Source organism: Oncorhynchus nerka, linkage group LG1, assembly GCF_034236695.1.
Source record: "Oncorhynchus nerka isolate Pitt River linkage group LG1, Oner_Uvic_2.0, whole genome shotgun sequence".
Taxonomy (NCBI): domain Eukaryota; kingdom Metazoa; phylum Chordata; class Actinopteri; order Salmoniformes; family Salmonidae; genus Oncorhynchus; species Oncorhynchus nerka.
The window spans coordinates 12,478,548-12,492,448 of record NC_088396.1 but is presented as its reverse complement, the minus strand read 5'-3'; the positions used below and the strand labels follow the sequence as shown (position 1 = coordinate 12,492,448).

Below are 13,901 nucleotides of genomic sequence, written 5' to 3'. Positions count from 1 at the left end.
CTCTCTCACTCACTTCCCCTCTCTCTCTCTCACTCACTTCCCCTCTCTCTCTCTCACTCACTTCCTCTCTCTATCTCTCTCTCTCTCCCTCGTTTTCTCTTTTCTCTCTCTCTCTCTCTCTCTCTCTATCACTCACTTCCCCTCTCTCTCTCTATCACTCACTTCCCCCCTCTCTCTCTCTCTCTCCCTCGCTCTCTCTCTCTCTGTCTCTCCCTCTCACCACAACAAGGATGACTAGACACTATCCTGGCAAATTGGAGACTGAGAGACAAATGACCACATTTCTGATCTACAGGCAATCTGAGGATTAGATGTAATTGTTATATTTGATTTGAATAGTTTCAACTTTGAAGTTCCAGTAGTAGTGAGGCTCCTGGATGTTTGAAACCACAAGTTGGAGCCACGGGTTGGCCTTCAGTTGAAGTTGTAGTTGACAGAGTGTACTGATGTGTTTAGTGCACAGATGAGTCATTGATTGCTCATGCACTGTTTCTACCTGTATTTATTGTCTTTGTATGTCCTTGTCTATGTTTTATTACGTGTTTCTATGTATGCACAGAGCCGCAACCAACATTTCCCCACAGCCATTATCTTATATTTTATCTCAAAGTTGATAGACAATAAAGTTGAGTCAAAAAGTGATGTAAAGTGAGTGGTTGATGAGAAATACAGGTGATGCTTCCTCTAAGGGCAGACCTTCTAAGAGGTTGAGCCTCTGTCTTGCATCATAACTAATAACTATTCTATTAAACCCACAAGAGGCCTTAATGTAAGCATACACCTCCATATCTTTCCATCCCCAAGTCTACGTACCAAATGGCACCCTATTCCAAGTTATACGTTTTATTGTCACGAGCAGTAGTACAGTGAAACGCGTTTTCTTGCTTTGTCATCCTCTATAGTGCACTACTCAAAAGCAGTGCACTAAATGGAATAGGGTGCAATTTGAGACAAACCCCGATGTCATTTGATTAAGGCAGGGCAGGGTCTTTCCTCTAAGCTTCCCCCAAACAAACAGACAGCAGCCAGTTGTTGGTTCCTCTTAGGCAGGCTGGCAGGCAGACAGGCAGGCTGATTGGATTGATGATGATGCTGGTGCTAATGTGTGATAGACTGTGTTAATAATGCTTGGCTCTCTTTAGGGGGTTCCTAAGCTCTGTGTTGAGGGATCTGTAAATCTGTCTGCCTGTTTGGATTGCAACACTTCAGTGCACACCGTGCCACAGGGACCCTGATGCATAACCAACCTGTCACTTACTCCTCAACTATTGTTGTGTGTGTGTGTGTGTGTGTGTGTGTGTGTGTGCGTGTGTGCGTGTGTGCGTGAGTGTGTGTGTGTGTGTGCATGCACATGTGTGTGTGCTCGCACTTTCACTGAGTCTGATTGCATATGTGGAGTGTGTGTGTTGGAGTGTGTGTAGCTGTGAGACAATGGCTTATAGCAACATGTTGTTGGTTAAGTAAGTGTTGTGGGGGCCTCCCGGGTGGCGCAGTGGTTATGGGTGCTGTACTGCAGCGCCAGCTGTGCCATCAGAGTCCCTGGGTTCGTGCCCAGGCTCTGTCGTAACCGGCCGCGACTGGGAGGTCCGTGGGGCGACGCACAATTGGCCTAGCGTCGTCCGGGTTAGGGAGGGCTTGGTCGGTAGGGATGCCCTTGTCTCATCGTGCACCAGCGACTCCTGTGGCGGGCCGGGGCGCAGTGCGCGCTAGCCAAGGTGGCCAGGTGCACGGTGTTTCCCCCGACACATTGGTGCGGCTGGCTTCCGGGTTGGATGCGCGCTGGGTTAAGAAGCAGTGCGGCTTGGTTGGGTTGTGTATCGGAGGACGCATGACTTTCAACCTTCGTCTCTCCCGAGCCCGTACGGGAGTTGTAGCGATGAGACAAGATAGTAGCTACTACAACAATTGGATACCATGAAATTGGGGAGAAAAAGGGGTAAAATAAAAAAATTAAAAAAGTAAGTGTTGTGCAGGATAGTGCATAAATAGCTACATTACAGTGTGGGAGCAGGGTTTTCTGTGTCTCGGTACTGTCCTGAGGTATTCTAACGTGCTGTGAGATGCTGTTTCAACACCTCTTTTCCCTTTTCATTCCCACCAGACCCTGGGGCTGGTACCCAGCTGGGCATCTGGCAACGTGATTCAGTCCAGAGAGGCAGCCTTTGATTGGCACTAACCTACATGCCTGTGTGTGTGTGTCCAGCTGCAGAAATGGCGTGCCCATCAAGAAGAGGTTGCCAGATTGGAGGCAGCCATTGCTGGCAGGCAGCAGGACGAAAAGGAGGACAGACTGAGGAGGGAGCAGGAGAGAGACTCGACCATGAGGTCACTGCAGAAGGAAAAAGTAAAGACCCCCTAATCCTTACACCTGCCACGCTCCAGCATATTGCACTGCCCCCAGTCACATTATGTTTGAAATGAGTCTTTGCTCCTCAGATTCTATGGCAATATATAATAACATCTTAGTATCCAATATACTGTAGGCATGGCCCAAGTTCATTTGAGTGATTTAACTCCACGGATATGTAACATAATATTACCGTATATGTTATTATAAGGTTGTCAGAAAAGTGGAAAAGTGTCATGATGATTTTCATTAGCTTGATTAATTGTGTATTCAGCTTAATGAGGTATGATTGTGTGTGTGTGTGTGTGTGTGTGTGTGTGTGTGTGTGTGTGTGTGTGTGTGTGTGTGTGTGTGTGTATGTAGAAGCGTGTGGTCCCTGACCCTCATTGCCCCTTGGTATCGCCCCAGGGTGTGTATTGGTGCCGGCCTTGTTTGATTGCGCCCCTCCTTTGGGGCCTGCTACAGTACCACAGGAAAGCTGGGAGAATCTCTGATTAATGATGCCATTTAGGCTGAAATGGATTACATATACTTGTACACAGTCATCTCTCAGACTATGAACTATCGTCTCATTCATTTGATTTACTCTTATCTGATTTCACACCGTCACGATCAATAGGACGCGATGACATCACACTAAAGTTTCCCTCGTGTTCACTCGCTTGCTCCAGGCATTACTGTAAACTTTTTGGTTTATTTTGTGAACGTTCGTTCCCTGTATATCTTAGGTGAAGCAGTACTATGCAGAGAAACAGAGGAGGAGAGAGGAGCTGGAGAGGAGAGATCAGCAGAGACTGACAGAGCTGAGGAGATTCATGGCAGAGCAAGCTAAGAGAGATAAGGAAAGGTAAGCATGCACCATGGGCAGCAGCTTAGCCTCAAGGAGAGAGCTCAACACCTGGCTGACAGGCAGTTCTTTGTTCGCCCCTATGGCTTATTTGGACAGTGTTCATAAAACACCTTTATTTCGAATGGTGACTCATTTATGGATTCATTTATATGTTTTTCCATGACAAATTGAGGAATTAGTTTGAAATATCTCATTTTAGGAACCCCTGGTATGATTCGATAAGTTGCCGTTTTCTTTTTAGTTTTCTAAAAAGTTCCACGGTCCTCTCTAGCATTCAAGCCCCCTTTCAAGTCCCTGGCATTTAAACAGTGCTAGGAGAACGAGAGAGAGACAGGGTTGAGATAGTCAGGCCAGGGTGAGGAGCTCTGAGGACATGAGATACTGTAGCTGCTGCTGAGACCGAGGAGCAGCTCTCTAGCAGCCCATAACGCTCTCCCAGCCTGCAGGGTTGCTGTGCCACCACAGATAGGTGTTGCCTGGGCTGAGGGCTGAAGTCCTTGCCCACTTCTCTCCCTCCCCTCTCTCTGTACCCTCCTGCCCTCAGGGTGCAGTTTCGTGAGGAGGCGCTGCTGCAGCGGAGGCAGGAGAGGGAGGCGCAGGCGCTCCAGCACCTAAAAGAGGAAGAGGAGAGAGACGGTCGTCTGGAGGCCCTGAGAAATCAGGTACGTCTCTTTATCAGTATTTATTCGCATTCACTTCCCTTATTGGATCTGACATTTAAAATGCCACGGAGGAGAACATTTGTGGCCGCTTTTGACCCCGCTGTTCCATGTTGGTTTTGAGGCTTCACTGCCACTTACTGGTGGGATAGGGAAATACAAGGAAATGACTAGGCTTTCATCAAATTGGTGTTTTTCCCAAGTGATTTCTCCATCCCCCACATGGTTAAGGTGGCAGTGGTGGCAGAGCCAGACCCAGAGAGGATGATGGGAGATACGGAGGCCTGGAGAGGCCGGATAATGCAGCAGAGCGGAGAGGAGGAGTTTTGGTTGCACCGTCCCCTATATCACCTCAACACGTACACAGACTCTCAGGTGAGTCTGGCCTGCCACTGTCCTTTACTTTCTGCTCTCAAGTCAACACACGTCAATCTGCCTTTTCCCCCACTGCGCCCTCTCCAGTAGCTCCCAAGGTTGTTAACGTGTGTCAGTCCAAGGAGGGTGGTGGGAAGACGGGCTCATTGTGGCTGGAATGGAATGAATGGAACGGGATCAAACGTGGTTTATGTTTGATGCCGTTCCAGTGATTCCATTCCAGCCATTACAATGAGCCCGTCCTCCTATAGCTCCTCCCACCAACCTCCTTTTTGTGTCAATGTAATATTTTGTGTTTACTGCCTCACTCATTGATATACAAAAACCCAGAAAAATCCTTCACAATAATGTTTGACCTGGGTAAACAAACCTTACCCTCATGCAGACAGACCTTTAAACAGAATCCCCTCGAGGCCTGTGGGTGAAGTTACATACAGTACATCTGTCTGGTACATTGTGTCACGACTCCACAGGAAACACTGTTTTTTTACCTGCAGTCTATTGCATAATCAGGCCAGTGACGGTTAGATCATCTCCTCCAATTGAAAACGTGATCGATGACTAAATCACCTTGGTTTAACTGAGGAATGTTTGGAAACGTATGAAAACATGTTTGACTAGAATTGCAAAATATCATAAAAATGTATGAACAAGGGTGTGACTGTATCGTCCTTATCTATTTTTTTATGCCTTTTGGACCTTACAACAGCGCGTCCCAAATGGCACCGTATTCCCAATATAGTGCACTCCTTTTGACCAGATCCCTATTATCATTTCCTCTGTTGGTTTCCAGATTGTGTCTGATCCGAGAGTGAGGATTGAACTGGCCCTCCGGGCAGCAGGACTCCATGACACACTGTATGCGACGGAGGTTCTGTCTGTAGTCCAGCCACCCAGACCACCTCGACGGGACACTGACTCCACAGGATTCAAGTCTTCCACAAAGAGTGTTTAGCCCTTTTCAATCAAAATTGCTAACCAGGTGTCCCGAATAAGTCATAATGTAAATAACATTTTCCCTGGCCAGTGACAGAGCATGTTTTTATTGATGTGAAGTTGAATTATTTTTTTAAACATCTTGGAAACTGGCTACAGGTACAGGTGATATAGATAAAAAAGCGATATTTGTCCACAGATTTGTCAGTGTCTTCTTTGAGCTACTTCTGTGATTGTCAATACAGACCATATTGGCTCAACTTCTAACATATTCCTCACAGTATTCCTCATACGCCTCCCTTTGCTATCTGTCAGTATCTGATACTTCATTTAACAAAGAATGTCTGCGTTTCGTGCCACTGTGACGTTAGATAACAACTGCCTGTCATTATGAGAAACCTGTCATAAATGGTATTTAGCTGTATATACCTGTAGTTGCTCATTTGACTCTGTAACATACACTGAGTGTACAAACATTAGGAATACCTGCTCTTTGCATGACACAGGCTGACCAGGTGAATCGAGGTGAAAGCTATGATCCCTTATTGATGTCACTTGTTAAATCCACTTCAATCGGTGTAGATGAAGGGGAAGAGACAGGTTAAAGAAGGATTTTTAAGCCTTGAGATAATTGAGACATGGATTGTGTATGTGTGCTATTTAGAGGCTGAATGGGCAAGACAAAAGCATTAAGTACCTTTGAACGGGGTATGGTAGTAGGTGCCAGGCGCACCGGTTTGTGTCAAGAACTGCAATGCTGCTGGGCTTTTCACACTCAACAGTTTCCCGTGTGTATCAAGAATGGTCCACCACCCAAAGCTCTCCCTCGCCCTCCATTTGACAAATCTGACCTTAATTCTATCCTCCTGATTTCAGGATACAAGCCAAAAACTAAAGCAGGAAGCACCAGTGACTCGGTCAATAAAGAAGTGGTCAGATGATGCAGATGCTAAGCTACAGGACTGTTTTAATAGCACAGACTGGAATATGTTCTGGGATTCTTCCGATGGCATTGAGGAGGACACCACATCAGTCACTGGCTTCATCAATAAGTGCATTGATGATGTCGTGCCCACAGTGACTGGACGTACATACCCCAACCAGAATCCATATGGATTACAGGCAACATCCACACTGAGCTAAAGGGTGGAACTACTTCTTTCAAGGAGCGGGATATAACCCAGACGTTTATAAGAAATCCCACTATGCCCTCAGACAAACCATCAAACAGTCAAAGTGTTAATACAGGACTAAGACTGAATCGTACTACACTGGCTCAGATGCTCGTCGGATGTGGCAGGGCTTGTAAACTATTACAGACTACAAAGGGAAGCACAGCCGAGAGCTGCCCATTGACACGGGCCTACCAGATTAGCTAAATTACTTCTATGCTCGCTTCGAGGCAAGCAACACTGAAGCATGCATGAGAGCATCAGCTGTTCCGGACGACTGTGTGATCACGCTCTCCAGAGCCGATGTGAGTAAAACCTTTAAACAGGTCAACATTCAGAAGGCCGCAGGACCAGATGGATTACCAGGACGTGTACTCCGAGCATGCGCTGACCCACTGGCAAGTGTCTTCACTGACATTTTCAACCAGTCCGTGACTGAGTCTGTAATACCAACATGTTTCAAGCAGACCACCATAGTCCCTGTGCCCAAGAACTCTAAGGTAACCTGCCTAAATGACTACCGACTCGTAGCACTCATGTCTGTAGCCATGAAGTGCTTTGAAAGGCTGGTCATGGCTCACATCAACACCATTATACCAGAAACACTAGACCCACTCCAATTTGCATACCCCCCTAACAGATCCACAGATGATGCAATGTCTATTGCACTCCACACTGCCCTTTCACACTTGGACAAAAGGAACACTTACGTGAGAATGCGATTCATTCACTACAGCTCAGAGTTCAACACCATAGTGCCCACAAAGCTCATCACTAAGCTAAGGACCTTGGGACTAAACACCTCCCTCTGCAACTGGATTGTGGACTTCCTGACAGGCCGCCCCCAGGTGGTAAGGGTAGGTAACAACACATCTGCCACGCTGATCCTCAACACGGGGGCACCTCAGGGGTGCGTGCTCAGTCCCTTCCTGTACTCCTTGTTCATCCATGACTGCACGGCCAGGCACGACTCCATCATTAAGTTTGCCGATGAGTGGTAGGCCTTATCACCGACAACGATGAAACAGCCTATAGGGAGAGACAGATAACAACCTCTCCCTCAACGTGATCAAGACAAAGGAGATGATTGTGGACTACAGGAAAAGGAGGACCGAGCATGCCCCCATTCTCATCGACAGGGCTGTAATGGAGCAGGTTGAGAGCTTCAAGTTGCTTGGTGTCCACATCAGAAACAAACTATCATGGTCCAAGCACACCAAGACAGTCATGAAGAGGACATGACAAAACCTATTCCCCCTCAGGAGATTGAACATATTTGGCATGGGTCCTCAGATCCTCAAAATGTTCTACAGCTGCACCATCAAGAGCATCCTGAACGGTTGAATCACCGCCTGGTATGGCAACTGCTCGGCCTCTGTCACTACAGAGGTTAGTGCGTACGGCCCAGTACATCACTGAGGTCAAGCTTCCTGCCATCCAGGACCTCTATACCAGGCGGTGTCAGACAAAGGTCCTAAAAATGGTCGAAGACTCCAGACACCCTATTCATAGTCTGTTCTCTCTGCTACCACGTGGCAAGCGGTACCGGAGCGCCAAGTCTAGGTCCAAAAGGCTTCATAACAGCTTCTTCCCCCAAGTTATAATACTCCTGAACAGCTAATCAAATGGCTACCCGGACTATTTACATTGTCCCCCCACCCCTCTTTTACGCTGCTGCTACTCTGGTTATTATCTATGCATAGTCACTTTAACTCAATTACCTCGACTAACCTGTGCCCTGCCCATTGACTCTGTACCGGTAGCCCCTGGATATAGTCTCGCTATAGTTATTTTACTGCTGCTCTTTAATTATTTTGATTTCTTAACCATTTTTACCTTAAAACTGCATTGTTGGTTAAGGGCTTGTAAGTAAGCATTTCACTTTATGTATGTATGTATGTATGTATGTATGTATGTATGTATGTATGTATGTATGTATGTATGTATGTATGTATGTATGTATGTATGTATGTATGTATACATGTATGCATGTATCTACAGTGGGGCAAAAAAGTATTTAGTCAGCCACCAATTGTGCAAGTTCTCCCACTTAAAAAGATGAGAGAGGCCTGTAATTTTCATCATAGGTACACTTCAACTATGACAGACAAAATTAGAAAAAGTCCTGAAAATCACATTGTAGGATTTTTAATGAATATATTTGCAAATGATGGTGGAAAATAAGTATTTGGTCAATAACAAAAGTTTATCTCAATACTTTGTTATATACCCTTTGATGGCAATGACAGAGGTCAAACGTTTTCTGTAAGTCTTCATAAGGTTTTCACACACTGTTGCTGGTATTTTGGTCCATTCCTCTATGCAGATCTCCTCTAGAGCAGTGATGGGGCTGTTGCTGGGCAACACAGACATTCAACTCCCTCCAAAGATTTTCTATGGGGTTGAGATCTGGAGACTGGCTAGGCCACTCCAGGACCTTGAAATGCTTCTTACGAAGCCACTCCTTCGTTGCCCGGGCGGTGTGTTTGGGATCATTGTCATGCTGAAAGACCCAGCCACGTTTCATCTTCAATGCCCTTGCTGATGGAAGGAGGTTTTCACTCAAAATCTCACGATACATGGCCCCATTCATTCTTTCCTTTACACAGATCAGTCGTCCTGGTCCCTTTGCAGAAAAACAGCCCCAAAGCATGATGTTTCCACCAGCATGCTTCACAGTAGGTATGGTGTTCTTTGGATGCAACTCAGCATTCTTTGTCCTCCAAACACGACGAGTTGAGTTTTTACCAAAAAGTTATATTTTGGTTTCATCTGACCATATGACATTCTCCCAATCCTCTTCTGGATCATCCAAATGCTCTCTAGCAAACTTCAGACGGGCCTGGACATGTACTGGCTTAAGCAGGGGGACACGTCTGGCACTGCAGGATTTGAGTCCCTGGCGGCGTAGTGTGTTACTGATGGTAGGCTTTGTTACTTTGGTCCCAGCTCTGCAGGTCATTCACTAGGTCCCCCCGTGTGGTTCTGGAATTTTTGCTCACCGTTCTTGTGATCATTTTGACCCCACGGGGTGAGATCTTGGAGCCCCAGATCGAGGGAGATTATCAGTGGTCTTGTATGTCTTCCATTTCCTAATAATTGCTCCCACAGTTGATTTCTTCAAACCAAGCCGCTTACCTATGACAGATTCAGTCTTCCCAGCCTGGTGCAGGTCTACAATTTAGTTTCTGGTGTCCTTTGACAGCTCTTTGGTCTTGGCCATAGTGGAGTTTGGAGTGTGACTGTTTGAGGTTGTGGACAGGTGTCTTTTATACTGATAACAAGTTCAAACAGGTGCCATTAATACAGGTAACGACTGGAGGACAGAGGAGCCTCTTAAAGAAGAAGTTACAGGTCTGTGAGAGACAGAAATCTTGCTTGTTTGTAGGTGACCAAATATGTATTTTCCACCATCATTTCCAAATAAATTCATTAAAAATCCTACAATGTGATTTTCTGGATTTCTTTCCTCATTTTGTCTGTCATAGTTGAAGTGTTCCTATTACAGGCCTCTCTCTTTTTAAGTGGGAGAACTTGCACAATTGGTGGCTGACTAAATACTTTTTTGCCCCACTGTATGTATGTATGTATGTATGTATGACAGTTTTGGCTGATACCGATATCCAATATTTTCCTTGCCTTTTCCTTGCCAAAAAACCCCGATACATATACCAATAACCGATCATTTAAAAAATTGCGGCCTTTTAAGCATCTAGTACAGTTAAATAGTCACACACACACACACACACAGAGGTCTGAGGCACTGCATCTTAGTGCAAGAGGTGTCACTACCACACCTGGTTTGAATCCAGGCTGTATCACATCCGGCTGTGATTGGGAGTCCCATAGGGTGGCGCACAATTGGCCCAGCGTCGTCTGGGTTTGGCCGGGGTAGGCCGTCATTGTAAATAAGAATTTGTTCTTAACTGACTTGCCTAGTTAAATAAAGGTTACACACACACACACCACACCATACATCACACTGACCAAAAAGTTATTTTGTTGGCATTTACGTATGGTCGGCAAATCGGACCACAACGCCATCTGGCTCCTTTCGTCTTATAGGCAGAAACTCAAACAGGATGTACCGGTGACGAGAACCATTCAATGCTGGTCTGACAAATCGGAAGCCACACTTCAAGATTGTTTTGATCACGCGGACTGGAATATGTTCCGGTCAGCCTCAGAGCACAACATTGACCTATACGCTGACTCTGTGAGTGCGTTTATAAAGAAGTGCGTTGGAGATATTGTACCCACTGTGACTATTAAACCCTACCCTAACCAGAAACCGTGCATGGATGGCAGCATTCGCGCAAAACTGAAAGTGCAATCCACCACATTTAACCATGGAAAGAGTTCTGGGAATATGTCTGAATATAAACAGTGTAGCTATTCCCTCCGCAAGGCAATCAAACAGGCAATCAAACAAGCAATTCCAGTACAGGGTCAAGGTGGAGTCGCAATTCAACGGCTCAGACATGAGACGTGACAGGATCTACAGGAAATCACGGGCTACAAAAATAAATCCAGTCACGTCACGGACACCGACGTCACGCTTCCAGACAAACTAAACACCTTCTTTGCCCGATTTGAGGATAATACAGTGACACAGTCGAGTCCCGCTAACAAGGACTGCGCCCCCACCCTCTCCATGGCTGACGTGAGTAAAACATTTAAACGTGTTAACCCTCGCAAGGCTGCTGGCCAGACGGCATCCCTAGTCCTTGACATTTTCAATCGCTAACAAGGACTGCGCCCCCACCCTCTCCATGGCTGACGTGAGTAAAACATTTAAACGTGTTAACCCTCGCAAGGCTGCTGGCCAGACGGCATCCCTAGTCCTTGACATTTTCAATCGCTCCTTATCCCAGTCTGTTGTCCCCACATGCTTCAAGATGGCTACCATTGCTCCTGTACCCGAGAATGTAAAGATAACTGAACTAAATGACTAATGCCGGTAGCACTCACTTCTGTCATCATGAAGTGCTTTGAAAAACTGACTAGTCAAGGATCATAACACCTCCACCTTACCGGCCACCCTAGACCCACTTCAGTTTGCGTACCGTCCCAACAAGTCCACAGACTATGCAATCGCCATCACACTGCCCTAACCCATATGTCCAAAAGGAAAAGCTATGTAAGAATGCTGTTCATTGATTACAGCTCAGCATTCAACACCATAGTACCCTCCAAGCTCATCATCAAGCTGGAGGCCTTGGGTCTCAACCCTGCCCTGTGCAATTGGGTCCTGGACTTTCTGACGGGCCGCCCCCAGGTGGTGAAGGTAGGAAACAACCTCTCCACTTCGCTGACCCTCAACACTGGGGCCCCAACAAGGGTGCGTGCTCAGCCCACTCATGTACTCCTTGTTCACCCACGACTGTGTAGCCATGCACACCTCCAACTCAATCATCATGTTTGCAGACAACACAACAGTAGTGGGCTTGATTACCAACAACGAGACAGCCTACAGAGAGGAGGTGAGGGCACTCGGAGTGTGGTTTCAGGAAAAAAAACTCTCACTCAACATCAACAAAACAAAGGAGATGACGTGGACATCAGGAAACAGCAGAGGGAGCACCCCCCCATCCACATCGAAGGGACAGCAGTGGAGAAGGTGGAAAGTTTTAAGTTCCTCGGCGTACACATCACAGACAAACTGAAATGGTCCACTCACACAGTCAGTGTGGTGAAGAAGGCGCAACAACGCCTCTTCAACTTCAGGAGGCTGAAGAAATTGTACTTGCCACCCAAAAACCTGACAAACTTTTACAGATGCACAATCAAGAACATCCTGTCAGGCTGTATCACAGGCTGCTACGGTAACTGCACCGCTCTCAACCGCAACGCTCTCCAGAGGGTGGTGCGGTCTGCACAAAGCATCACCGGGGGCAAACTACCTGCCATCCATGACACCTACAGCACTCGATGTCACAGGAAGGCCAAAAAGATCATCAAGGACATCAACCACCCGAGCCATTGCCTGTTCACATCGCTACCATCCAGAAGGCGAGGTCAGTACAGGTGCATCAAAGCTAGGACTGAGAGACTGAAAAACAGCCTCTATCTCAAGGCCATCAGACTGTTGAACAGCAATCACTAACTCAGAGAGGCTGCTGCCTACATTGAAACACAATCACTGGCCACTTTAATAAATGGATCACTAGTCACTTTATAGAATACACTCTAAATAATGCCCCTTGAATAATGTTTACATATCTTACATTACTCATATCACATGTATACACTGTATTTTATACCATCTATTGCACCTTCACCATCGCTCATCCATATACTTACATGTACATATTCTCATTCACCCCTTTAGATGTGTGTGTATTAGGTAGTTGTTGGGGAATTGTTAGATTACTTGATAGATATTACTGTTAGACATTATTGTTAGATATTACTGCACTGTCGGAACTAGAAGCACAAGCATTTCGCTACACTCGCATTAACATCTGCTAACCATGTGTATGTGACAAATACATTTTGGTTTGATGTTCCCATTACCAGTAAAACAATCAAAACCTCTTTCTTTCACTTACTTGCTGTGCTGTTTTGTTGTTCATTTGTTCAGTTTCATTTTCAACCAGGATATCATCATACATGTCAAGCAGTGAAGTTTCAGCTGTCTGTCCATGGCCTCTCTTCCTCGGTGCGCACTGTCACTGTGTTCGTTTCCACCTTTCCATCCAGCAGTTGTTCGAATGGCGCTAGGAGTGTGTTCATGTTTCCAAGTTTCAAACATGTTCTCAAATGCCATTGAAATGGCAGCAGCGGTATGAGAACCAGAACATTCTTGAGCAATACGGCTTTGCTCAGTACGAAATCCTCATCGACCCACTGTGCTGTCAGACTCAGCATGCCCATGGGGCTGACATCGCTGGTCCAAATGTCAGTCGTGAAGCTAATAGCAGTGACGCCCATAGCAAGTGGATCATAGATGTACGTTTCAACAATACTGTGTAACTCCGGTAGGGCAACATCTGAAAAATAGTGTGTACCGGGGCTCGGCCAGTCGGCGAAAGCCAACATCATCCACGACGGAGGACGGTTGATTGTCAAGGGCAAAGAATTACATTATCTTGCCGTTATTGGATTTTGCCTCTGAGTTGTCCCTCTTTCAAATGACTGCTCGACTTGGAAGTATGTGCTTAGTATTTTTCTGCTTTTGTTCTGTGTAGCGCTGTATTTTTCGTGCCGTCATTACATCCTCTACGTACGTTATATAGGTAGGTAGGTCATCTACGTACGTTATATAGGTATGCACTTCAGCTTTTACATCGCTTTTGCACATCGGCGTTAAACTAGGCATCCGGACGATGCCGATGTTGGCATTTTTAGATAATATTGTCCGATTCCGATATGCTCACCGATATTTCCTGCGTCCCCAACTGTAAGGTCAACACCCGTTGTATTCGGCGCATGTGACAAATACAATATGATTTGAAATGATATCCAGGTAACTTGACACAACTGTGGGACGCATTGGGAGTCAACAAGGGCCAGCATCCCTGTGGAACGCTTTCGACACATTGTACAGTCCATGACCTGAC

At 46.1% G+C, this 13,901-nt stretch overlaps 1 protein-coding gene across 2 annotated transcripts in view; it reads left to right on the top strand.

The window, feature by feature from the left end:
- LOC115141588 (coiled-coil domain-containing protein 148) overlaps nucleotides 1-5,363 on the top strand; it is a 44,906-nt gene extending 39,543 nt beyond the window's left edge. Inside the window, exons 11-15 of one of the 2 annotated variants that reach the window (XM_029680639.1) lie at nucleotides 2,204-2,344; nucleotides 3,076-3,194; nucleotides 3,742-3,859; nucleotides 4,088-4,231; nucleotides 5,025-5,363. In XM_029680639.1, coding sequence (XP_029536499.1) covers nucleotides 2,204-2,344; nucleotides 3,076-3,194; nucleotides 3,742-3,859; nucleotides 4,088-4,231; nucleotides 5,025-5,186 — 684 coding nt within the window. In that variant the 3' untranslated portion in view covers nucleotides 5,187-5,363. Of the gene's footprint in view, nucleotides 1-2,203; nucleotides 2,345-3,075; nucleotides 3,195-3,741; nucleotides 3,860-4,087; nucleotides 4,232-5,024 lie in introns of those variants that run through there. The other variant, XM_029680723.1, reaches the window with a different exon arrangement.
- The last annotated feature ends 8,538 nt before the right edge of the window (nucleotides 5,364-13,901 follow it).